The 24,687-nt window shown below is 45.3% G+C and overlaps 1 protein-coding gene across 3 annotated transcripts in view; it reads right to left on the bottom strand.

Annotated features, from left to right (window-relative positions):
* The window catches only part of LOC137383942 (AMP deaminase 2-like), a 194,206-nt gene that overhangs the window by 23,393 nt on the left and 146,126 nt on the right, over nt 1-24,687 (bottom strand). For all 3 annotated transcript variants that reach the window (XM_068057371.1, XM_068057370.1, XM_068057372.1), the window contains exons 11-16: nt 13,634-13,765; nt 11,164-11,327; nt 10,503-10,629; nt 8,570-8,733; nt 2,577-2,697; nt 907-1,080 (exon numbers count right to left, since the gene is read on the bottom strand). In XM_068057371.1, coding sequence (XP_067913472.1) covers nt 907-1,080; nt 2,577-2,697; nt 8,570-8,733; nt 10,503-10,629; nt 11,164-11,327; nt 13,634-13,765 — 882 coding nt within the window. The remainder of the gene's footprint in view (nt 1-906; nt 1,081-2,576; nt 2,698-8,569; nt 8,734-10,502; nt 10,630-11,163; nt 11,328-13,633; nt 13,766-24,687) is intronic.

Genomic DNA, 24,687 nt, shown 5'->3' with positions numbered 1-24,687 from the left:
GGTGACAACATCTGAAGCAATGCATGCATTAAAGTCACTTAATGCCAAGACCTATGACTGCTTTGTTTAAATCTCTGACAGACTCATTTTAAGATGCTTTAGTTTGCATCACAGGATGTACCATGCATCAGCTCTCCATACTTACATTTCCAAAACTGGCTCCTATATCCCAGTAGCAGAAATGTAGACCAGTTACAGAAAGGACAAATCCTCTCAGCTGTTCTTAAACTAGGGCATGCCCCAGGGCACCTTGCACAATTAATATGCATATGTGTGAAAGCTTGAATTTCAGGATTTACACCTTGACTGACATACATTTACATTACTAACAAATAAATTTTGGGTCACTCATACTGGGTTAATTCATAGTGGATATAGATATTAAGCTAACCCTGAACCAAAAACAATCAAAGCAATTTTCTAAAACTAGATTTAAACTGACTTGGTTTAATTCTGAATATTTACAGTGGAAACCGGATGAAACTAAATGGGAGTTTGTTAGCAACAATAATCTAAAGTGTAAGCAGGGCTTAAAAGCTGTAAATCTAAACTAAAAACACAACAATTCCAGACTGAGGGTTTGTTGCAACTCAAAGGAGTGGAGAGCTTCTGATCATGATTTGATGGAAACAAAATGACATATCAGTAAAATCTCATTCAGACTAAATGCATGACCTATTTTCCCAGATCTCAGGCTTTTAAAATGAACACACTTCCATGGCTTTAAACGGCTTTGTGATCGGTCTCATGCTTATGATTATAAATTTTAATCCGGACATTTCTTTAATGCTAATGGCCACGATCATTTGGGTCTGGTTAAACTGTGGCTCAGGGTTAGTTGTTGACTATTGTGCATAAAATGCAGTTAAGAATCCCACAGCTTCCACATCTAACTGGTTGACTTACCTTGGTAAAGTGAAACTGCAGAGGATCATCAGTGGAGAGAGACACCATTAGGCCTCGGGAGAGATACTCTGGCAGTGGGTTTCTATGATAACTCAGAAAGAGACTATTGTTGCTTAGGGGGGACATCGCAATTCCGATCTGATCCAAGTAGTACAGATATTGCAGCACTGGAGCCTGTGAATTAGACACAAGCAATGAACATTCCAGAATACACAAAAACAATTTGTGATCAAATTCACATTTTCAACTTTACATTTTCTAAATGAACACATTTCTTGAAGAATGGCAGCGCTGGAGAATTAAATATTCCACTCTGAGCATCCAGCGTGCACATCAAGCACTTTGCAAGCCAGAGAGGGGTAGCACAGGGAAGTTATAGAGTAAAGGTCACCTAACTGTGCCTCAGTGATAACAGCATTATTCTTCCATTCCCCAACCGTCTACCTGTTTGGTCTCAGTGAAGAGGAATGCCAACCAGTGGCAAATTGCAGTAATTTTTGTACGGTGTATCCAAGCTACTTGGCAAAAATACCATTTATAAAGGAACTTTATAGCCAGCAGAGAGAGAGGAAGTGCTCATCCCCTATGTCTTGATTCAAATCTACAGCCTGCAGATGAAGATACATTATCGTAAACAACTGTCACCAGCTTTTATCCAACATTTTTCAAATCAGAACAGTGACAATATATGTGTTTTTGGTTCTGCATACTGCAGTACAGAATCAACACCGGCTGAAATTACTCCATGTGATATGAATAAAGAACAAATTAACACATTTTAGGAAATTCTTCTGTCCCTTATTTTGAAGGCCATTTAAAATAAATAACTAAGATAGCAGATAAGGAATTGCTAATATTGCATAGTGCAAGATAAGCTCATGTATTACTTTTCTAAGTGACAAACACCATTGTTGCATCATAAGGGAGGAGGAGAGAGGAGTCCAAGAGGAAATAAGTCCAAAGAAAATAAGCCATTTACTACAGTTGGTGGATAATATGATTTTTCTTTAAGGTCTTCCAAAATTTCAAAATATTGACCAGGAAGTGGACAGAATTGGTCATCCAATTCTCTCCACAGTCCTCCTCTCCGGAGGGTGTTCACTTTCTCACCATGATACCTTGCTAAAATGGCCAATATTCACCATTGCCTAGATGGTGACAAATCATTATCAAGCTTTCCAAATGCGGACATCATAGCAAGCTTCATCCAGTTCTCATCCCGACACTACCTGGTAGGAATTACGGTATTGGGGCCAGTAGGTCTTGGCCGATTTTTGCCTTCCCTAATGCAGAGGAACAATGACCAACTATAAAAATTTGTAATGCATGAAAAGGCAAATGGACCTAATGCAGATAGAAGAGAAACAGAAGCATATTTTCAAGTCTTGAACAGGTGGCATAACGTGAGGATGCTCCAACACACTACTTTACACAACATTTGCATCTGGTGAGTTCCTGATCAGAACAAGAAGATGCTGAACAGAGTAGGCACATCACCGCATGAAGGCAGAAAAGGGGTCAAAGCTGTTAATCCATGTTTGTCAACTTCTATAATATGTCCATTAGCTGTACTTAGAAAAAGTACCTATGCGAAACCAAGCTTTGTAGCTCAAATATGATGTCTTTTAGAAAGATCTTGGATAAATCTCAGACAGTGCGCTTGTTCGTACCTTTCGGAGCAGAAGACCATGGGAAATATTCTGAGAAAGCATGAATCCAGATATGAGATGGTGGATAGGACCAGCTTCTCCACAATGTGGCCGTAAAACAAATGTATTGAAGCCCCTCTTCCTGGAAAAGGAAATAGCAATAATGATCACCGCTCTGTGTTAACATACTTTCAAAATTCACACATTGAACACATCCCTCATTCAAACTTCAAAATCAAAAGTTTAATATTTGAACTCTCAGATGGATTTACGAGGAAACTAGATAAATACATGAGGGAGAGAAGAATAAAAGGATATATCGATAGGATGATAGATGCAAGATTGGAGGGGTATAAGTCACACTTCAGCTATCTGAAGCCCTAATTAGACCACACCTGGAGAACTGTGAGCAGTTCTGGGCGCTACACCTTAGGAATGATATGTTGGCCTTGGAGAGAGTGCAACGTAGATTTACCAGAATGATACCTGACTCCAAGGGTTAAACTACACAGAACGATTACACAAACTAGGGAATTTAAAAGATTAAGGGATGATTTGATCGAATTTTTCAAGATATTAAAAGGAACTGATAGGATGGAGAGAGAACTATTTCTGATGGTTGGGGGAATCTAGGACTAGGGGGAATAGTATAAAAATTAGAGCCTGATCTTTTGGGATCAAAATTAGGAAACACTTGTACATACAAAGGGTGGTAGAAGTTTGGAACAGCAATTTCAATTGATGCTAGATCAATAGTTAATTTTAAAACCGAGATCTATAGATTTTTGTTAACCAAAGAAATTAAGGGATATAGGGCAAAGGAGTTGGGTCACACATCAGCCATGATCTTGTTGAATGACAAAACAGGCTTGAGAGGCCTGTTCCTATGTTCCTAGGTGGCTCGTGTGGAGCAGAAACACTGGCATAGATTTGTTGGGCTGAAATGGTCCTTTGCTGTGCTGTATAACTCTAGGATATTCTATGCAAATCCCCAAATAATGCTGCTACCCTATTTTTGCCAATTTGCACTGAACATAGCTATGATTCAAACTATTATCACTGGAACATGTGACTGATAACAGGAGCAATATAAATTTTCCAATAAACTTGATTTGCAAAATATGAGTCTCTACCACTGAAAATTAAAAGTGCTCATAAGATTTTTTTCAAGAAAGATGGCTATCGATTCACTAAGAGACTATAAGCCAGATTAAGAACCCGTTGCTGCTCTTGGCGGTGAGCGCAAAAAATGGCCGCGCCGAAGAGCCGCTGCAATCTCACATGCGGCAACTCATTAGCATGCCTGGATCGGCCTGCCCTCCCCAATCACATGGAGAGGGCAGGCTGTGCGACGCCGGGAATGGCGTCAGCTGACAAGTCAGCAGATGTTGGCGCCATAATTAAATGGCAGTCAGCCCTGCATGCAACTTCTTGCACATTTAAACCTTTGCTGCTGGAGTTGACCATCCAGCAGTATATCTGAAGAGTCCCATCTGCCAAGAAACTACCCCTGCAAGGTACCGGAAATGTCAGAGGTGGGTGGAAGGGTGGCCCCACGGTTCAGCGATGCCTCCCTGCTCACTCTCCTCCAGGCTGCAGGGGAAAGGCGGGAGGTCCTTTTCCCCAGCAATGGCAAGAGGTCCTCCCGCCCAACCAAGCAAGCCTGGACGGAGATCGCAGAGTTAGTAAGTTGCCGTGGGGTCATCTGCCGAGACTGGTGCAGTGCTGCAAGACGGTGAACGATCTCATGCACTCGGCAAAGGTAAGTGGCACTTTGTTGTACGGCTCCGTTTGACCTGGGCGTCCCCACACAGTGGCACATGGATGCCACTGCCATGTCAAAGACAGGGAGGTCGTGCAGGGAGGATTGATGCCACATGAGTAACTGCATGCGTGAAAGAACTCACCCTTGTTTGCATTACAGAGTATGGCACCTACATGACAGGCTGAGTCCGTATTACAGACTGACCTTCCCCCACTTTTTGTTTCAGCGGCCCTGTTGTGACACAGCGTCATGTTGTTGTTTGGCATTGTTCAATATCTGCATCCTTGCTCTTCCAGGCAAAGAGGGCCCACAATGTGCGTGAGGCATCCAGGACTGGTGAAGGGGTGCCAGGCATTAAACTGCTGACACAGGCTGAGCAGGAGGCCCTCGAGCTAGCTGACAGCCAGGGAGAACGTGCTGTTTCGGACGTGGAACTTGGGGTCCCGGGTGAACATACAGGTCTTTGACAAACACAATGATTACAGATAACAGTTTATTTTTGGAGACAATGCTGTCTTAAACATGACATGTGCAAAATGAAAACTAAAACTGTGCTCTTCACATTGAATCTTGCAGTGCGATGCTACGAGTCGGCATTGAAGGCCCTAGAGACTTCCAGCACCTCTGAGGATGCAGCATCCCATGACACACCTGCACCTTCCACCAGCACAGATACACTCACTTCAGTGGAAATCCGTTCAGCTTTAGAGGCTGAGTCACAAGCTGGTGAGAGCACCATACACGCACCTGAACAGCTGGCCGTAGCTGTGAAAGTCGGAGGACTGTGGGTGTCCAGTCCTATGCTGAGCCCCAGGCTGATGATGATCCTCCGGTGTCAACATGCTCAAGTTGCAGGGAGAGGTAAGGCAACATCTGGCGGCGATGCCACAGGCCATGCGCAGCTTTGAGCAGACAATGGGGCTGTCCATCCATGCCATGACAGCTGCCATGTCCCAGGCATGTCAGTGCATGGTTTTCTCCATTGAGAGGTTGATGATCCTCATGGAGAGCCAGATTCCCATGATCCACACTGACCTGCAAACCCTCACCTTGGCCATGAGCTGGACGTAGCAGTGGCTAGGCGAGAAAGGGACTAGGGGCCTGGAGAGTGTCTCTGCTCCTGGTCCTTCTCAGGACAGCAGCAAGGTTCCTACGAGCTTAGAGAGGGAGGAGGCAAGCCTGCGTGCCCCATCTGGGGGTCCCCCCTCAGGGTGATTCTAATATGGACACCAGCTCCTCAGCCTCTCCACTGATGAGCCGAGCTCCAGCAGCCAGGACGTCTGAAGACAGGCCTGCACTGGTACAGAAGGCCCTCAGGCAACCGGGCCCTCCAGACCTCAGGTGCTCAGAGGACGACCGCCAAAGTCGTCCAGAGCCAAAGGGTGTCCTGATCAGCAGTCTGCCTCTAGTCAAGCTGCAAGGTCAGAAGTGGCACTGTGAAGGAACACCCGCAAACGCTTCGAAAAGACACCATGACACAAGTGGGTTTTCACAGGTGACACGGCTATGTATTAATTTCTCCTCACTAAATGTGCTTTTCTAATGTGTCTCCTTCTTACTGTTTGAATGACACATGCCAGCATGTACCGATCATGTCTCCTCCCATTACATAATTGGCCTGACAGAACTGCCAGTATATGCAACATCATTGCCATGCCAGTATGCGTGATTTGGCACTGTATGGATGCAGTCACGTGGACAATGGCTCAATCACTGCTGCCAGTAATGGTGGAGACTCAGATGTCACAGATGCAGAAGACTGCAAAGCAGATGAAAGACGGTGGTGTGTGGCATGGGGAGCATATGCTGCACATCAGGGATTGTGGAAGCGATCAGCAATAAGGTATTGTCATGCATCCACTGCTTGCTGCTCACCATGTATGTGCTGCATCGATGGTCTCCGTCCTCTCATGCGGGTATGCTGCTGCAACTCCTGTGTCCTCATCGTCCGAGGACATCTCCTGCTTCCAACCTGCAAGGCCTCCCCCCTCTATAGTGCAAAGTTGTGTAGAGCACAGCATACAGCAACGATATGCGCAACCCTTTCTGCTGCGTACTGGTGGACCCCACCCGATCTATCCAGGTTCATCTTCAGCATACCGATGGCCCGCTTGATGGTAGCTCGTGTTGAGCTCTCTTCTGCATCGCTGGTGGGGTTTCTCACTGGTGTCAGGTGCCATGTCTGCAAGGGATAGCCCTTGTCTCGAAGAATCCATCCCTGTTCTGAGCCGGTGCAGTTAACAGCAGCAGCACCTGGGACTGGCTAAGGATGAAGGAGTAATGGCAGCCGACTGGAAAGCGGGCACACACTTGCATGAAGCGCAGTCACATACCAACTGCACGCTGAGCGAGTAGAAGCCCTTTCTATTTAGGTATGTGGCTGGTTGCCCAGCTGGAGCCTTGATGGCCACATGCTGCAGTCTGTGACCCCCTTGCACCTCTGGGAATCCTGTAATGGACCCAAATCTGAGGGCCCTGTGAGCCTTACTCTCAGGATCCATCCTGAAGCAACCATAGTCACCTGCCCTCCTGTACAAGGCATTCATGACGTCGCTGATACAACGGTGTACTGCTGATTGTGAAACCCCACATAGGTCGCCGGTGGATCCCTGGAAGGAGGCGGAGGCGTTGAAGTTAAGAGCCACGGTCACTTTACGGGCCACAAGCATAGGGCGTCCACCAAAGCCCATCAGCTGCAGGTCATCGTTCAGCAATGCATAGAGATGTGTCACCGTCTCTCTGGACATCCACAGTCGCCTCTGACACTGGCGCTCTGACATCTGCAGGGATGTCATGTAGAGCCTATGGACCCGCTGTCTTCTGTGGCCTCGAATGCGCCTTGATGGCGGCTGCTGCTCGCATCTGTGAGCTTCCACGTGGGCTGCACCTGCCTCTTGGTTCCGCCTCCAGCGGGTATGGCTCCTCCCGGCAAGTGGATCAATAAAGACAGGGTGGACAATTCCCATCTCTATGCTGGGGGTCAACTTGGTTCCTTCAGTAAGTCAATGGCACCTATCAGGACAGAGAGTGATGTGAACTGGTGCTTCAGCTGTGTTCCAGCATCACCAATGTGGTATGGCATGACATGACATGACCCGCCCTCGCTTTAAATATGAGCAGGGCAGCATGACCTGTCATATTATTGTAGTTGCCTGGATTGGCCCACCAGCCACATGACCTTAAACCGGCTACCATTTGTGGGCCCCATCCCACATAAAGGAGTCATGTACTGCCATTATTCCCCCCAACTCCCCCAAACATTCACGGGCGCAGAGTGGCCCCTTTACGGGACTAGAGTACGGGGTACCACCCTTTAAAACTACAGAGTTGAGACCCCTTTCTCAACACACCCACCCACCTCCCTTCAAAACTGCAGAGTTGAGACCCCCTTCACAAACTCCAAGGACTGACGTCTTGGTGCCGCCAGCTTTTCATGGATGTGAACGTGAAGGCACGCGAGTGCCGTATGTCCACCTGAAAATTGTGAACTGATGGCTGAATCGCAGTGGCATGCATAATAATGTATGGTAAGCGGCTCATTACATATTCAAATCCGGATCCAGTCGCCGAGCAGTGGGGGGGTGGGGGAGGTAGCCACCACAGAGCCTCGTCGCCGCCTGGAGAATTGGACCGGGCCCTCCCGGCGTTGAGCTCCATGGTGGGCCTCTACTGCAACCATCTTCCAGCCTCTCCCCACTATGGAGCCCGACGTCGTGGGCTTGGTAAAATCTAGCACTATATTTCAAATAATGAAACAGAAACTGAAAATCAAGGCCTGCTTTGTTGCATTTGTTTTTACTTCTTTTAGATAGGAGAGTCACGTATTGATTTTAAGTGAAATTCTACCAAAACTGCAAGTAAAAAAGGAAAGTCAAAGGCAATAGATATCTTTCCTCTACACAAACATCAAAAAAAATGTTGGTTTATTTTTTATATCAAGAGGAATATGCACACATTATCAATGTTGGGTATTTGCTGGAGAGTTCCACGTTGTCAGTTGCAGTTGGTAGTGAATTTTTAAGTTCCTTTAAAGCTTTGGGGTCAACACACAGGAGAGGGAAAGATGTGGATCAGGATTCTGTGCAATGAGAGTCAGTCAGTGCCAGAACAGTGATACCCATCACAAAACTGATCTCTTCTGATGGGAAGGATATTATAAATGCAGGAGTACTTCAAAGATGATTCCCTTTAACATTCTAGAGACACTTAAAGATAAAGCTACAGGAATAATATGGAATCCAGCTCATACCTGCGGAGATGATTCAGGACTGTCATGTTAGCATACATGTAGTAAAGGTAATAGGCATAGGGTGGGTTATCATCTTCCGTCCAATTCACAGGTAATGGGCTGTCTGCATTAAAGATGTGGTGTTCTGGTTTGGACTCATCATCAACACTGTCAAAGCCCACAACCTGTAAAAGCAGAAAATCCCATTCATTACATACATTCTTCCAGGTTATTCTCTTTAAAGCTATTAAAATGATCACAGCACAGCAAGTTCTCCAACACACTGTGAGACAGATTTATGTCTGTAAATTCATCCCTTACGTCCCTGATCATGGGCATAGCCTCAGGGGAACGTACCAAAATAATCTCAGAGAACCACAATGAGAGGAATTTAGAAATTGTAGGAAGAGTTGCCCTAGACCACACTGAAACAACACTAGTGGAAGAGTATGAAGCTGTCAGTCTGATAAGGAACATATTTGGGAAATTAAAAATCAAATGCTGTAAGTTAGGCAAATACAGGTTTAAAAAAAATCCATTACAACATCTACAAATGAGACACATGATCCTTCCCAAAAATGTTCGACTATTATCTAAAAAGGGAACGGGGTTGCATGCTAACTCCTCCATTGATACTTGTTAAGTCCAGTTGAGTCTTTCTTGAACTTTACTTCATGATATTTAGCAACTGTTTATTTAACAAAAACTAAACATTAGCAGAGCAACCCTGGTCTAAGAGCATGCAACATACAAGAGACATAAGATGAGCATGAAATAATTCTTTATCAACGTTATCTGAACCAGTGATGCATTTCCCTCGTGACAGAATCCTGTGCACTTAATCTTTACTAAGCAAACAAAATTAAAATACAAACTGAAGTAATAGGAAGGGCAGGATTTTCCCTACAGGCTTCAAGACCCTGCTGTCAGGCTCAAATGGGGGCCAGAACTCCACACTGTGTAGGAAACAGTCACTCATCTCTGATTTTCCCCGAATTGACCAGTTAGTGCCCAGAGGGCCGGCTTGCTGTCCAATTAAAGATGGAGGGATGGGTTCTTGAAGCTCGAGGCCAATAGGAGGACCTCCAGCTCGGAAGCAGCAACAGGATGCCTTTGCAGGTAAGTGAGGGAGAAGGCGCCCCAATAAAAATAAGCCCTCAGCAGCCTGGCCACTATTGTGGAGCCGTTGAGAGGAAAAGAGGGACACCTCTCCATACACTGACCTGTGGCTACAGCTGAAGCCAGACAGACGGTCAGGGAGGGCCTCTATGCCTACCGCTGGGAGGCCACCTCCAGACAGCTGCCCTGTTTCCCATTGCCTTTAAGAAAATTCCAGTCAACCTCCGACAATAGGCCTTAATAAGCTATTAATTGGGCGAATTGGATGGACCTGTTGCATCCCCGTCCTGCCTCCAGGAAAATGGCCAGGGGCAGTATGGAGCCAGGGAATTGACATGCCAGTTGGCGGTGGAATTCTCAGTGCCAGCCCCCACTGGGGTCTAAAAATCCTCCCTGAAGTTTTTTCTTTTGAAAGAATGTCACAGCTTTGTGCTTTCAAGTGACAGACATAATGCAAAGCCACAATGATTGAAATCCACAATTTGCTCTACAATTCCCTGCCTCAATCGTTAAGTGGTGCAAGCTGTGGCTTCCATTCTGGAGCAGGGCTAGTTCTGACTGTTAAACTCCAGAAAGTTTGTCATGGAAGGATAATGCTGGAGCCTATCTTTACTCAGTTTCACATTTATTAAACAGAGTAAAAGGATTACAAACGTGTAGCTCCTCACTCAAAACCCTCCACCAGTCTCAGTAAGTGTCTGCTTATAAGTGCTCAAGACTGACCCTAATTAACACCCTTCACCTGCATATAATCAAACAATTGATACACAATTCACAGATTAACACCAATTACACCACCCTCATCCCACTTGAGTTACATATTCAATATACTCACATGCTGAAGGAACAGGTGAAGCTCTGGGTGATTGCGAGGATTAATTGTCGCTTCAAAGATGGGAATAAAAATGTTCTCCAACATGTCTTGGAAGTTGTTCAGCTGTTTCTTTGTGCAGAAGACATCACTGAAAGTAATTGAATGTGAAGTTGAATAACTCATTCCGACAGTGACGCTACAGCATCCATTATCTCAGCAGACAAAACTGGATTTATAACAAGTGCTGAAAGGTCTACTTAAGTGCTTCTTAGAAGCAAATGCTTATTAATATTTCTATATTATGTTAAAAACTAAGTCCCTTGTGCTGAAACATTTACAGCAATTCATAACGCTGGATGATATCCAAGATCATGTTATGAATAGTTTACAAATTATTAATTGAGGAAACCACGATGGGAAGTTGAAAGAGTAGATAAATTTTCTCTTCAGAGTTCATCTGGGTTTGCTTTGCATTAAAACACGCAGACTGTGCTAAGCCATTAAACTAACAAGTCTAAATAAAAACAGTCAGCTCTATCCTCAGTTGTACAGACTATCAGGTGCGTCATATAAATGCAATTCGGAATGTATTGTGCCCCCACCCACAAAGTTTGGGCATTGCCTTGATTTAAGATAACATGGTGTTTAAGTAACTTGTGCTTTACTGCACGATAATACATACAAAAGCCGTGGTATCTGCACCAGCCAGCACACATTGTTGGAGTAGACTTTGTATTTCACTGCCCACTTTGCCAGGCGATCCCATTCATCCCGGGAGCGACCATATATGGACAAGCGCAGTTCGGCATTCTGGTACTTACTTTCTTCAAGATCTTCCATCACTTCCTACAAGGTACAAGAGGAGACTTGGCAATGGTCTTGTTAAAGTTATAAATATTTTTCAAAGCCAGATGCTTTCCACCCTTCCCCTTTTCCAGTACAATGCACTCCCTGAGACAACCTACTCCTAGGCTGCTTTGATAGTGGGTGTAACATGATATCTTACTGGTGGTTCGCCCTTCAATTTTCCCTCCCTCCTTGTGTAGGAGTGCCTGACCTCTACCTGAGGCTCTTCCATAGTGGCACTGTTGAGAATAAGGTCCAACATAGATGAACAGCAAGAAATCTACATCACAGCAATTTGGGTGTTTTGATACACTGTACTATTAAGGCATGCTACAAGTTTACCTTTAAATCCCTTTCATTCAATGGGCATAAGGCGTTAGGTAGATGAGAAACACTACACTCCATATGCATTTACTTTAAACCTTTTTTAAAAATTCTGATGAAAGGTCATCAACCTCATATGTTAATTTTCTCTGACTCTCTCCACAGATGCTGCCTGACCTTCTGAGTATTTCCAGCTTTTTCTGTTTTTATTTCAAATTTCCAGCATCCACAGCACTTTGCTTTTATAATCAGTCCTATTTCCGTTTGCATTGCTCACTTGCTGGTTTGTGCTGTTTGAATCTGTGGGCCTTGAGGTTTGGAAAGGGCTGGTTTAGTGGTGTTGCCCACTGGGGGATAAATCCTAAATCAGAGAACCAAGATCCTTTAGAATCAGCAATTTAAATTGTATGCAAATTAACAAGGACATGGATTTAAACTCCATGGGCTGGATTTTCAAAACGGGGTCAGGAACACAACGCCAGATAACTTCAGGGTCCCGACTCTGCGCCTCCACTGCATCGCTCATGTGACGCCATTTCGAAATGTAAATGCCCTAATTGGACATCAGGCAAGCTGGGCCCAGAATTAATGTCGCTGAGCATCTCCAAGAGGTGGGGGCTGCTTGCAGAGTGCAAGCGGCAAAGGGCAGCCATGATGGGGTTTGCCTCGGTCTTGCTGAAGAGAGCAGGCAGCTCCTTAGAGGACCAGCTGCATAAAAGAGTAAGACAGTGTTCAAACATCCAAAACTAAGGTAATGCACATGATCCAGTGCAAGATCTCAGAGGACCCCATAATTTTCAACCTCACAAAAAAGACTCCCTTCACCCCGCTGTGAACCCGGGAACTGTGCACTAAGGTGCACCAGACGGTTCAGGTTTGCTGGAATCCCATTTGAAAATTGCAGTCCAGATCGCCCCAGCGGCCCCTTAACAAGCCCTCTCAGAGCTTAATGGGAGATGTGCGGGTTCCCCGTTCCGGCTGGAGGCCTGCAGCCAATACTTTTTGTAAGTTTTTGTATTTTCACGCCCTACACTTGCTCCCCCAGCCCTCACTTTAAAAATTGGAGTCTGTCCCGGAGCCATGGGGATCCAAAGACGCCCTCCAGGACCGCGATTTTTAAATCGCATCCACATTTGGTCCGACCCTCCTACATTTGAAAATCCAACCCCATACGTGGGTCGAAGACCGCATGATACATGGCCCACAAAGACAAAAGCTTGAATGCATGTGCACTACTGAATAATCAAGAGGTTGATCAAACATCGAGCTCTTAGGTCTCTTCCAATGCCATTAGAAGGCACAGATGAGCAGTCTAGAATGTGCTACCTTCTTTATTTCTTCTCAGAAAGAAATCCCTGGCTTCCATGTGGAAGTATACTCTTAACTCCCCAAACAAGGGCGGTAACTCACTCATAAGACCAACATCTTGGCCAAGTAAGTTTTTTTTCCCTCAATTTTGTGCAAACATCAAGCAGGAGTGGATGCAGGTTCAGGGTACTTTGGCACTCTTCATTTAGCACATAAAATAGAAGACTTATTTTTCTGAAATTGTCTAACAGACAGTACGCAAAGTATAATGGTGGATAAACAAGTTATCCTATCCATCTTCGGGTTTTTTTAAAATTACACATTTATCTCTGTGCATCATTGCCATTTTGATAGCAGATGCATTGAGGTTTGTCCCTGTTCAGCAACATCCAGAAAGTAGCTTCCTCGAGATCACTATGACAGTTCAAGTCATTTATGATACGATAGCTGTGCTTTTAATTTCAATAGAAAACAGAAATGGTGGAAACCAAACAGATTAGTCCACAGAATGGCAAGGCAATGGTCTGTCATGTGATTATCCATGCATTAACTTTCTGATCTCAACCTTTGTCACGAGAAGCAGCTCAACGGAGGCTGGGTACTAATGGAAAACGTATTAAAGAAAGTGCAACCTGCAAAACTCTCACACTCCTTAAAGTAACTGCAACTCTAACCTTTACAATGTGACCAAAGTATTTTCCATCAATGTAATTATCGGTCTTGATGAAAATCTCACGAAGAATCGATTCCCCAATTGGGTTGTACTTGGCATTGAATTTATCGAACCGATGAAAGGTATTTCGATCCTAGAACAGAAAATGAATATTTAGGAAGTCAAGAAAACCAAGGGTGGGACAGATATCAATCTCCCCACTTCCTCTCCAGAGTTTCCAATCTTAGTTGCATTAACTGAATCAACGTTTGACCACGCTGTAGCCCTTGGCAGGAAAGAATACAGATAATTATCAATGGAGTAATCGTCATCGAGTTGTTTCCTGTTCCTGCCTTGTGGAGAGCTGAAAAGTAGCAAGGACATCTGCCTGACATCTCAGCTTAGAAACGTTAACTCTGCTTCTCTCTCCACAGATGCTGTCAGTCCTGCTGAGTATTTCCAGCATTTCTTGTTTTTATTTCAGATGTCCAGCATCTGCAGTATTTTGCTTTTATATTATTATTTAGAACAAAAATACATAATCAAGGAGTACAGAAGCAAAGAAATTGTAGAATTTAAGTCTGGGATGTGACCCAGAGAAATTTCGTCACGAGACAGAACAACTATGTATCTTGCATTTAACTTCATTGCTTTTCTGTGTGTACAATAGTGTGCAAAAGATATTGGGTGAGACTTTAACTCTCTCAAAACCCATTGATATACAAAGTTAAAACCAGGCCCATTATTTCACCAGAACTGGAAAATACTAATTATTATTAGTACTGGCTACTGCACAGCATAGGTTGAGCATTAGTAATTACACAAGAAATGTTTCACTAGATGACTGTGTTCCTCCAAAAACAGTTAAAAATGGAAAATCTAAAAAGCAACACAAAAAGATGTGAAGGATATTCTTGCTGGCCCAGAGTTCCCAGGTGACAGAATATGCTGGAAAATGGTGGCTTTACTACATTTACAAACATAACAGGCCAGCTGGTAATCTTGAGGGACAAGTTATCTTTGTCCAAATCAGCAAAGGATGACCAAGGAATTGATAGAGAGAGAAAATAGAACATGAAAGTAAACTAGGAAAAAATATAAAAACAGATGATTGTAAGAGCTTCTACAAGTATGTAAAAAGAGAGCAGTGAAAGTAAGCATGGGTCCCTTAGAAACAGAGACAGGATAAATTAAAATGGGGGAATAAAGAAATGGCAGGGATATCAAACAAATATTTTGTACTTATTTTCACAGTGAAAGACACAAAAAACAAAACATACAGGAAATAATTGGGAACCAAAAGGTCTAATGAGAGTGAGGAACCTGATTATTAATTAAAGTGCTAGAAAAATAAATGGGACTAAAAGCCAGCAAATCCCCTGGACCTGATGGCCTACATTGAAGGCTTTTAAAAGAGGTGGCTGTAGAGATAATGGATGCACTAATTTTGATCTTCCACAATTCTTCAGATTCTAGAATAGCCCCATGAATTGGAAAGTAGCAAATGTAACACCACTATTCGAGAAAGGAGGGCGAAAGAAAATATGGAACTCTAGACAAGTTAGTCTGACATCAATAGTAGGGGAAATGCCAAATTTCTTCGGAAAATTGCTAAATTAATCTTAAATTAATTATCAGATTAAGGATCACTGCACTAGGGTAATATATTAGCATGGATTGAGGATTCATGAATGGACAGCAAACAGAGTAGGAACAAACAGGTCATTTTCAGATTAACAGGTTGTAACTAATGGGGTGCCGCATGGATTGGTACGTGGGCCTCAGCTATTTACAATCTATGTTGATGACGGGATCAAGTATACTGGAAGTTTGCTGGTGATACAATGATAGGTGGGAAAGTAAGCTGCAAGGAGTAAGCAGAAGCTTCACAGGTTAGGTGAGTGGACAAGATTATGGCAGATAAAATATAAATGTGAAATTATCTACTTTGGTACGAAGAATAGAAACACAGAATACTTTTTAAAGAGAGGCTAGTAAATTTAATTATTCAGAGGGATTTAGGAACCATGCACACAAATCACAGTAGGTTAACCTGCAGGTACAGTAAGCAATTAGGAAAGAAAATTATAGGGCGAATTTTACAGACGGCCCCCCCCCCCCTCCCGCGTCAGGGGTCATGGCAGGGGTGGGGGGCAGGAAAATGCCTCCAGCAGAGACCAGCCACAGGCCTCAACACCAGGAAAGCCCTGCCCGATATTGCCGGCAGCAGCGAGGCCTCATGGCAGCCCACCCCTCATCCGGGCACCACCCCCCCCCACCCCCGGCGACGGGACATCCATTAACATATTTAAATCCATTAAAATTAATGAATTAATCAGACCTGCACCTCCGCCTTCCGTCCTGCTGCAATATTAGTGTCGGTGTTCATTCGGGGATCCAGGGGGAACACTGGCTGGGTGCGAGGGTGGGGGGGTGGCGAGGAGGAGGGGGAAGGTCAGGTGCACAAGCAAGTATTTTGTGGGGGGTGGGGGGGGAAGAGGGCAAGGAATGAATTCTATGATTATTGGGGGGCGGTGGGAGAGGGGTAATTTAAATGGATTTGAAATTTTTCATTAAACCTTCTTTAAATATTTAAATTGAAAGTTAGGGTGCAAAGCCTTTTAAAAATGGCGTCACGCTTGCGCAAAGGCAGCTGATGCCATTGCCGGGGACAGTCTGCCCGCCCCCTCCACGTCATTGGTGGGGGGAGTCCACCCTGGCCATTTAGATGAGCCGCTGCGTTCAATATCGCGGCAGCTCCGTGATAGTGAACTCAGTGGCCCGCCATTGTTTATGTCCGCCACCTTCAGCCCGATATGTTACCCTTTATTGCAAGGGGGTTGGAGTAACTCTTCCTGCAATTATATAGGGCTTTAGTGAGACCACACCTGCAGTACTATGTACAGTTCTGGTCTCCTCACCCAAGGATGGATACACTTGCCTTGGAGAGGGTGCAGCAAAGGTTCATTAGATTGATTCCTGGGTGGAGAGGGTTGCCCTCTCAGAAAGGACTGTGTATAATGGGCCTACATTCTCTGGAGTTTGGAAGAATGTGAGGTGACCTCATTGAAAAGTATAAAATTCTGAAAGGTTTTGAATGGGTAAATTCTGACAGACTGTTTCCCTGGCTGGAGACCCCAGAACTAGGGATTATAGTGCTGGGAGGGTAATGTTGACAGGGTAGATGCTGAGAGGACATTTCCCCTCATGGGGGAATCTAGAATCGGGGGCATAGTTTCAGAACAAGACGTCACCGATTCTTGAACTATAGAGGAGTCAAGCGTTATGGAGAAGTGGAGTTGAGGACACAATCCAATCAGCCATGATCCTATTGAATGGTGGAGCAGGCTGGAGGGGCCGTACTGCTCCTATTTCTTATGTTGTTATGAAACTTCTTCACTCAGATGTGAATATTTAGAATTTTCTACCTCAAAGGGTTGTGAATGCTCAAGTCATTGAGTATATTCAAGACTGAGATTGACACTAAGATAATCAAAGGATATGGGGATATTATGGGAAAGTGGAGTTGAAGTAAAAGATCAGCCATGATCTTATTCAATGGTTCTTATTGTCAGCTGGTAATACACATCATCATAACTGTGAAACAACTTGATTAAATTTCATACAACAGTATTTGTAAAATTCAATATTAGTTTCTAAATAAATTACCCCAAATACTCAGATTTTAAAAGTGATTCCCATCAGTTTTCATGGATTTTAATCAACTGATAGACTTGCCAACTTGGAAGAGGTTCGAAAATCTCACTTCCTGTCTTCTCTTCTTATCCAGCACATCAAAATGTCAAAAGTCATACAATTATTAATTATGATATTTTTAGTTACATCTTTTCCGCTGCCCACGCGGTGTTCAGCCACGAGGCGTTTTTATTTAACCGTCTGGAATTCATACTCATTCACCTCCTTTATTTCACTTCCATGTTTTTCCAAGTGTCTCTATCTGCTTGAGATTTTTTGCATCTCAGCTGTAATATCTATCCTAGCATAAAATGGAGTGGGAGGTTCCAGGAGGTCTTCCTGACCCACTCTCGCCTCCACCCGACATTACATAGGGTGGGGGGGGGGGGGGGGGGGTGTAGAAAATGGGCCGCCCGCCCCAGGCCAATCAAGGCCCTGAAGTTGCCAATTAATGGCCACTTAAGAGCCTTCGCCCGCCTCCACGCGATTTTTTGCGCAGCAAGTGAGTGTCTTGGAGCCGGGAAAGGCCGCCCGGTAAAAGCTGGCGGCCTCTCAGCCCCCGGGGGTGTGCCCTGACATTCGGGGCATTGAGGGCCCCGCTTCCTCGACCACTCCCAAGAACCAAGACGCCACCCACTTCCCCACAAACGCCCACCCTTGCCTTGCCGGGGCCCGACCGATTACCCCCAGTGAGGCAACCAATACTCACCCCGGATCCTGGTTCCCAAGCATCCTCTTCGGTCGGCTGGGCTGCAGTCCCAGCAGTGGCCACCGTTCCTGGTGGCACTGCTGGTACTAAGAGCTGCCGGCGTATTGATTGGCCAGCAGCTCAATGAGGCGGGACTTCCTCCCTCAAGCAGGTGGAAGTCCCGCCTCAGAACAATTAAAGCCTGGAGACCCATAAAATGCGGGACTGATCCCCAGGTGAAGCGGAAGCGAGTTTAGAAACATAGAAAATCAGAGCAGGAGTAGGCCATTCAGCCCTTCGAGCCTGCTCTGCCATTCATTATGATCATGGCCGATCATCCAACTCAGTAGCCTATTCCCCCTTTTGCCCCATACCCTTTGATCCCTTTAGACCCAAGAGCTATATCTATCTCCTTCTCGAAAACACACAATGTTTTGGCCTCAACTGCTTTCTGTGGTAGCGAATTCCACAGGCTCACCACTCTCTGGGTGAAGAAATTTCTCATCTCAGTCCTGAAAGGTTTACCCCTATGATCCCTGGTTCTGGACTGCCCCATCATCGGGAACATCCTTCCTGTATCTACCCTGTGAAGTCCTGTTAGAATTTTATAGGTTTCTATGAGATCCCCCCTCACTCTTCTGAACTCCAGCAAATATAAGCCTAACCAACTCAATCTCTCCTCGTATGTCAGTCCCCCCATCCCAGGAATCAGTCTGATAAACCTTCGCAGCACTCACTCTATAGCAAGAACATCCTTCCTCAGATAAGGAGACCAAAACTGCACACAGGTGTGTCCTCACCAAGGCCCTGTATAATTGCAGCAAGACATCCCTGCTCCTGTACTCAAATCCTCTCACTATGAAGGCCAACATACCATTTGCCTTTTTTACTGCCTGCTGCACCTGCATACTTACTTCAGCGACTGGTGTACAAGAACACCCAGGTCTCGCTGCATATTCCCCTCTCTCAGTTTATACCCATTCAGATAATAATCTGCCTCCCTGTTTTTGCTACCAAAGTGGATAACCTCACATTTATCCACATTATACTGCATCTGCCATGCATTAGCCCACTCACTCAACTTGTCCAAATCAACCTGAAGCCTCTCTGCATCCTCTTCACAACTCACCCTCCCACCCAGTTTTGTCTCACCTACAAATTTGGAAATATTAAATTTAGTTCCCTCATCTAAATCATTAATGTATATTGTGAATAGCTGGGGTCCTAGCACCGATCCCTGCAGTACCCCACTAGTCACTGCCTGCCATTCGGAAAAAGACACATTTATCCCTACTCTTTGTTTCCTGTCCACCAGCCAATTTTCTATCCATCGCAATACATTACCCCCAATCCCATGCGCTTTAATTTTACATGCTAATCTCTTATGTGGGACTTTGTCGAAAGCCTTCTGCAAGTCCAAATAAACCACATCCACTGGCTCCCCCTCATCAACTCTACATAGAACATGGAACAGTACAGCACAGTACAGGCCCTTCGGCCCACGATTTTGTGCCGAACCTTTAACCTACTCTAAGATCTAAGTAACTACCTACCCTTCATTCTACTATCATCCATGTACCTATCCAAGAGTCGCTTAAATGCCCCTAATGTATCTGCTTCTACTACCACCGCTGGCAGCGCATTCCACGCACCCACCACTCTGTGTAAAGAACCTACCTCTGACATCTCCCCGAAACCTTCCTCCAATTACCCTAAAATTATGCCCCCTGTTGATAGCCCTTTCCACCCTGGGAAAAAGTCTCTGACTATCCACTCTATCTATGCCTGTCATCATCTTGTACCCCTCTATCAAGTCACCTCTCATCCTCTGAGCTCCAATGAGAAAAGCCCTAGCTCCCTCAATCTTTCTTCGTAGGACATGCCCTCCAGTCCAGGCAGCATCCTGGTAAATCTCCTCTGCACCCTCTCTAAAGCTTCCACATCCTTCCTATAATGAGGCAACCAGAACTGAACACAATATTCCAAGTGTGGTCGAACCAGGGCCTTATAGAGCTGCAGCATAACCTCGCGGCTCTTAAACTCAATCCCCCTGTTAATGAAAACCAACACACCATACGCCTTCTTAACAACCCTATCAACTTGGGTGGCAACTTTGAGCGATCTATGGACATGGACCCCAAGATCCCTCTGTTCCTCCACACTACCAAGAATCCTGTCTTTAAGCCTGTATTCCGCATTCAAATTCGACCTTCCAAAATGAATCACTTCACACTTTTCCAGGTTGAACTCCATCTGCCACTTCTCAGCCCAGCTCTGCATCCTGTCAATGTCCCGTTGCAACCTACAACAGCCTTCCACACTATCCACAACTCCAGCAACCTTCGTGTCATTGGCAAACTTGCTAACCCAGCCTTCCACTTCCTCATCCAAGTCATTTATAAAAATCACAAACAGCAGAGGTCCCAGAACAGATCCTTGTGGAACACCACTGTCACCGAGCTCCATGCTGACGACTTTCCATCTACTACCACCCTCTGTCTTCTATGGGCCAGCCAATTTTGTATCCAGACAGCCAACTTTCCCTGTATCCCATGCCTCCTTACTTTCTGAATGAGCCTACCATGGGGAACCTTATCAAACGCCTTGCTAAAATCCATATACACCACATCCACTGCTCTTCCTTCATCAATGTGTTTTGTCACATCTTCAAAGAATTCAATAAGACTTGTGAGGCATGACCTGCCCCTCACAAAGCCATGCTGACTGTCTCTAATCAAACCATGCTTTTCCAAGTAATCATAAATCCTGTCTCTCAGAATCCTCTCCAATAATTTGCCCACTACCGACGTAAGACTGACTGGTCTATAATTCCCAGGGTTATCCCTATTCCCTTTCTTGAACAAGGGAACAACATTTGCCACCCTCCAATCATCTGGTACTACTCCAGTGGACAGTGAAGACGCAAAGATCGTCGCCAAAGGCGCGGCAATCTCTTCCCTTGCTTCCCGTAATATCCTTGGGTATATCCCGTCTTGCCCCGGGAACTTATCTGTCCTCATATCATTCAAAATTTCCAGCACATCCTCCCTCTTAACCTCAACCTGTTCAAGCATATCAGCCTGTTCCACGCTGTCCTCACAAACGACCAGGTTCCTCTCACTAGTGAATACTGAAGCAAAGTATTCATTTAGGACCTCCCCTACCTCCTCCGACTCCAGGCACAAGTTCCCTCCACTATCCCTGATCGGCCCTACCCTCACTCTGGCCATCCTCTTGTTCCTCACATAAGTGTAGAACGCCTTGGGATTTTCCTTAATCCTACCCGCCAAGACTTTTTCATGTCCCCTTCTAGCTCTCCTAAGTCCATTCTTCAGTTCCTTCCTGGCTACCTTGTAACGCTCTGGAGCTCTGTCTGATCCTTGCTTCCTCAACCTTAAGTAAGCTTCCTTCTTCCTCTTGACTAGCTGTTCCACATCTCGTCATCCAAGGTTCCTTCACCCTGCCATCTCTTCCCTGCCTCATCGGGACAAACCTATCCAGCAGTCGCAGCGCGTGCTCCCTAAACAACTCCACATTTCTGTCGTGCATTTCCCTGAGAACATCTGTTCCCAATTTATGCTCCCAAGTTCCTGCCTAATAGCATTGTAATTCCCCCCCCCACCAATTAAATATTTTCTCATCCCGTCTGCTCCTGTCCCTCTCCATGACTATAGTAAAGGTCAGGGAGTTGTGATCACTATCACCGAAATGCTCTCCCACCGAGAGATCTGCCACCTGGCCTGGTTCGTTGCCAAGCACCAAGTCCAACATAGTCTCCCCTCTAGTCGGCCTATCTATATATTGAGTCAGGAAATCTTCCTGGACACACCGGACAAAAACTGCTCCATCCAAACTATTTGCACTAAGGAGGTTCCAATCAATATTAGGGAAGTTGAAGTCACCCATGATAACAACCCTGTTACTTCTGCACCTTTCCAAAATCTGCCTCCCAATCTGTTCCTCCATGTCTCTGCTGCTATTGCGGGGTCTATAGAAAACTCCCAACAAAGTGACTGCTCCTTTCCTGTTTCTGACTTCCACCCATAATGACTCAGTAGACAAACCCTCCTCGACGACCTCCCTTTCTGCAGCTGTGATACTATCCCTGATTAACAATGCCACTCCCCCACCTCTTTTACCTCCCTATTCCTTTTGAAACATCTTAACCCTGGAACACCCAACATCCATTCCTGCCCTTGTGATATCAACGTCTCCGTAATGGCCACAACATCGTAGCTCCAAGTACTGATCCATGCTCTAAGTTCATCACCCTTATTCCTGACACTTCTTGCGTTAAAATAGACACACTTCAACCCATCATACTGGCTGCAACTTTGCCCTGTCAACTATCTAACCTTCCTCACAGACTCTCTGCACTCTGTATCTGCCTGTTCAACAGCTACCCCATCCACTGATCCGTGGCTCCGGTTCCCATCCCCCTGCCAAACTAATTTAAACCCTCCCGAAGAGCTCTAGTAAACCTCCCGCCCAGGATATTGGTGCCCCTCCAGTTCAGATGCAACCCGTCCTTGTACAGGTCCCACCTTGCCCAGAAGGTATCCCAATGATCCACATATCTGAATCCCTCCCTCCTACACCAGTTCTGTAGCCACGTGTTCAGCTGCACTCGCTCCCTGTTTCTAGCCTCACTAGCACGTGGCACCGGTAACAATCCTGAGATTACTACTCTGCTCGTCCTGCCTTTCAGCTTCCAACCTAACTCCCTATATTCGCTTTTCAGGTCCTCATCCATTTTCCTAGCTATGTCATTGGTACCGATACGTACCACGACCTCTGGCTGCTCCCCTTTCCCCTTAAGAATCCTATAGACTCGATTCAAGACATCCCTGACCCTGGCACCCGGGAGGCAACATACCATCCAGGAGTCTCGTTCGCGACCACAGAATCTCCTGTCTGTTCCTCTAACCATTGAATCTCCTATCACTATCGCTCTCCTATTCTCCCCCTTCCCTTCTGAGCCACTGAGTCAGGCTCAATGCCAGAGACCTGGCCACTGTGGCTTTCCTCTGGTAGGTCGTCCCCCGCAACCGTATCCAAAACGGTATACGTATTATTGAGGGGAACGGCCACAGGGGATCCCTGCACTGTGCGCCTATTCCCTTTCCCTCCCCTGACGGTCACCCAGCTACCTTTATCCTGTAACTTAGGTGTCACTACTTCCCTATAACTGCTCTCTATCACCCTCTTAGCCTCCTGAATGATCCGAAGTTCATCCAGCTCCAGTTCCCTAACGCGGTCTGCGAGGAGCTGGAGTTGGGTGCACTTCTCACAGGTGAAGTCAGCAGGGACACAAGTGGTGACCCTCACCTCCCACATCCTGCAAGAGGAGCATGCAACTGCCGTAGCTTCCATCCCCTCCGCACTAAATGGACAACAGAGATTTAAAAAAAAAGGAAAACCTTACCTTACCAAACCCTCCACACGAGTCCTTTTTTTTTGGTTAGACGAGGAGGACGGGTGGGAGACACTACAGTTGTAGTGTTTCGGGTTTAGCCACTGCCCAAATATATAGGTTTACTTACCCAGCAGTCCCCTGGTCCACCGAAACAAAAGGTAATTTACTTTAAGCTGAAACTCACCTTCCCAGCTGATACCTCGCTCGCACTATCGCTGCTTCAGAAAAAGTTGCTGCAACAAAAGGTAACTCAACTAGTTACATCCTTGAAGAATTCTAGTAGATTTGTCAAGCATGATTTTCCTTTCGTAAATTCATGTTGACTCTGCCCGATTCTACCAATGTTCTCCAAGTGCTCTGCTATAAAATCTTTGATAATGGACTCTAGAATTTTCCCCACTACCAACGTCAGGCTGACTGGTCTATAATTCCCTGCGTTCTCTCTACCTCCCTTTTTAAATTGAGGGTTTACATTCGCTACCCTCCAAACTGTAGGAACTGTTCCAGAATCTACAGAATCTTGGAAGATGACCACCAATGCATCCACTATTTCTAGGGCCACTTCCTTAAGTGCTCTGGGATGTGGACCATCAGGTCCTGGGGATTTATTGGCCTCCAATCCCATCAATTTCCCCAACACCATTTCTCTACTCATACTGATTTCCTTCAGTTCCTCGCTCTCACTAAGCCCTGTATTCCCCAAAATTTCTGGTATGATATTTGCGTCCTCCTTTGTGAAGACAGAAGCAAAGTATGCATTTAGTTGGTCAGCCATTTCTTTATTCCCCATAATAAATTCCCCTGTTTCTGACTGTAAGGGACCTACATTTGCCTTCACCAATCTTCTTCTCTTCACATACCTATAGAAACATTTAGTCAGTTTTTATGCTCCCCTCAAGCTTGCTCTCGTACTCAATTTTCCCCTTCTTAATCAAACCCTTGGTCCTCCTTTGCTGAATTCTAAACTGCTCCCAATCCTCAGGTCTGTTGTTTTTCCTGGCAAATTTATATGCCTCTTCTTTGGAACTAATGCTATCTCTAATTTCCCTTGTAAGGCATAGTTTGGCTACCTTTCCCATTTTATTTTTGCGCCAGACAGGGATAAACAATTGTTGCAGTTCATCCATGCGCTCTTTAAATGTTTGCCATTGCCTATCCATTGCCTATCCCTTTAAGTGTTTTCCAATCCATCATGGCCAACTCGCGCCTCATACCTTCGTAGTTTCCTTTACTAAGATTCAGGACCCTTGTCTCAGAATTGACTACATCACTCTCC

This window comes from Heterodontus francisci, chromosome 25 (genome assembly GCF_036365525.1).
Source record: "Heterodontus francisci isolate sHetFra1 chromosome 25, sHetFra1.hap1, whole genome shotgun sequence".
NCBI lineage: Eukaryota > Metazoa > Chordata > Chondrichthyes > Heterodontiformes > Heterodontidae > Heterodontus > Heterodontus francisci.
This window is presented reverse-complemented; position numbering and strand designations above follow the sequence as displayed.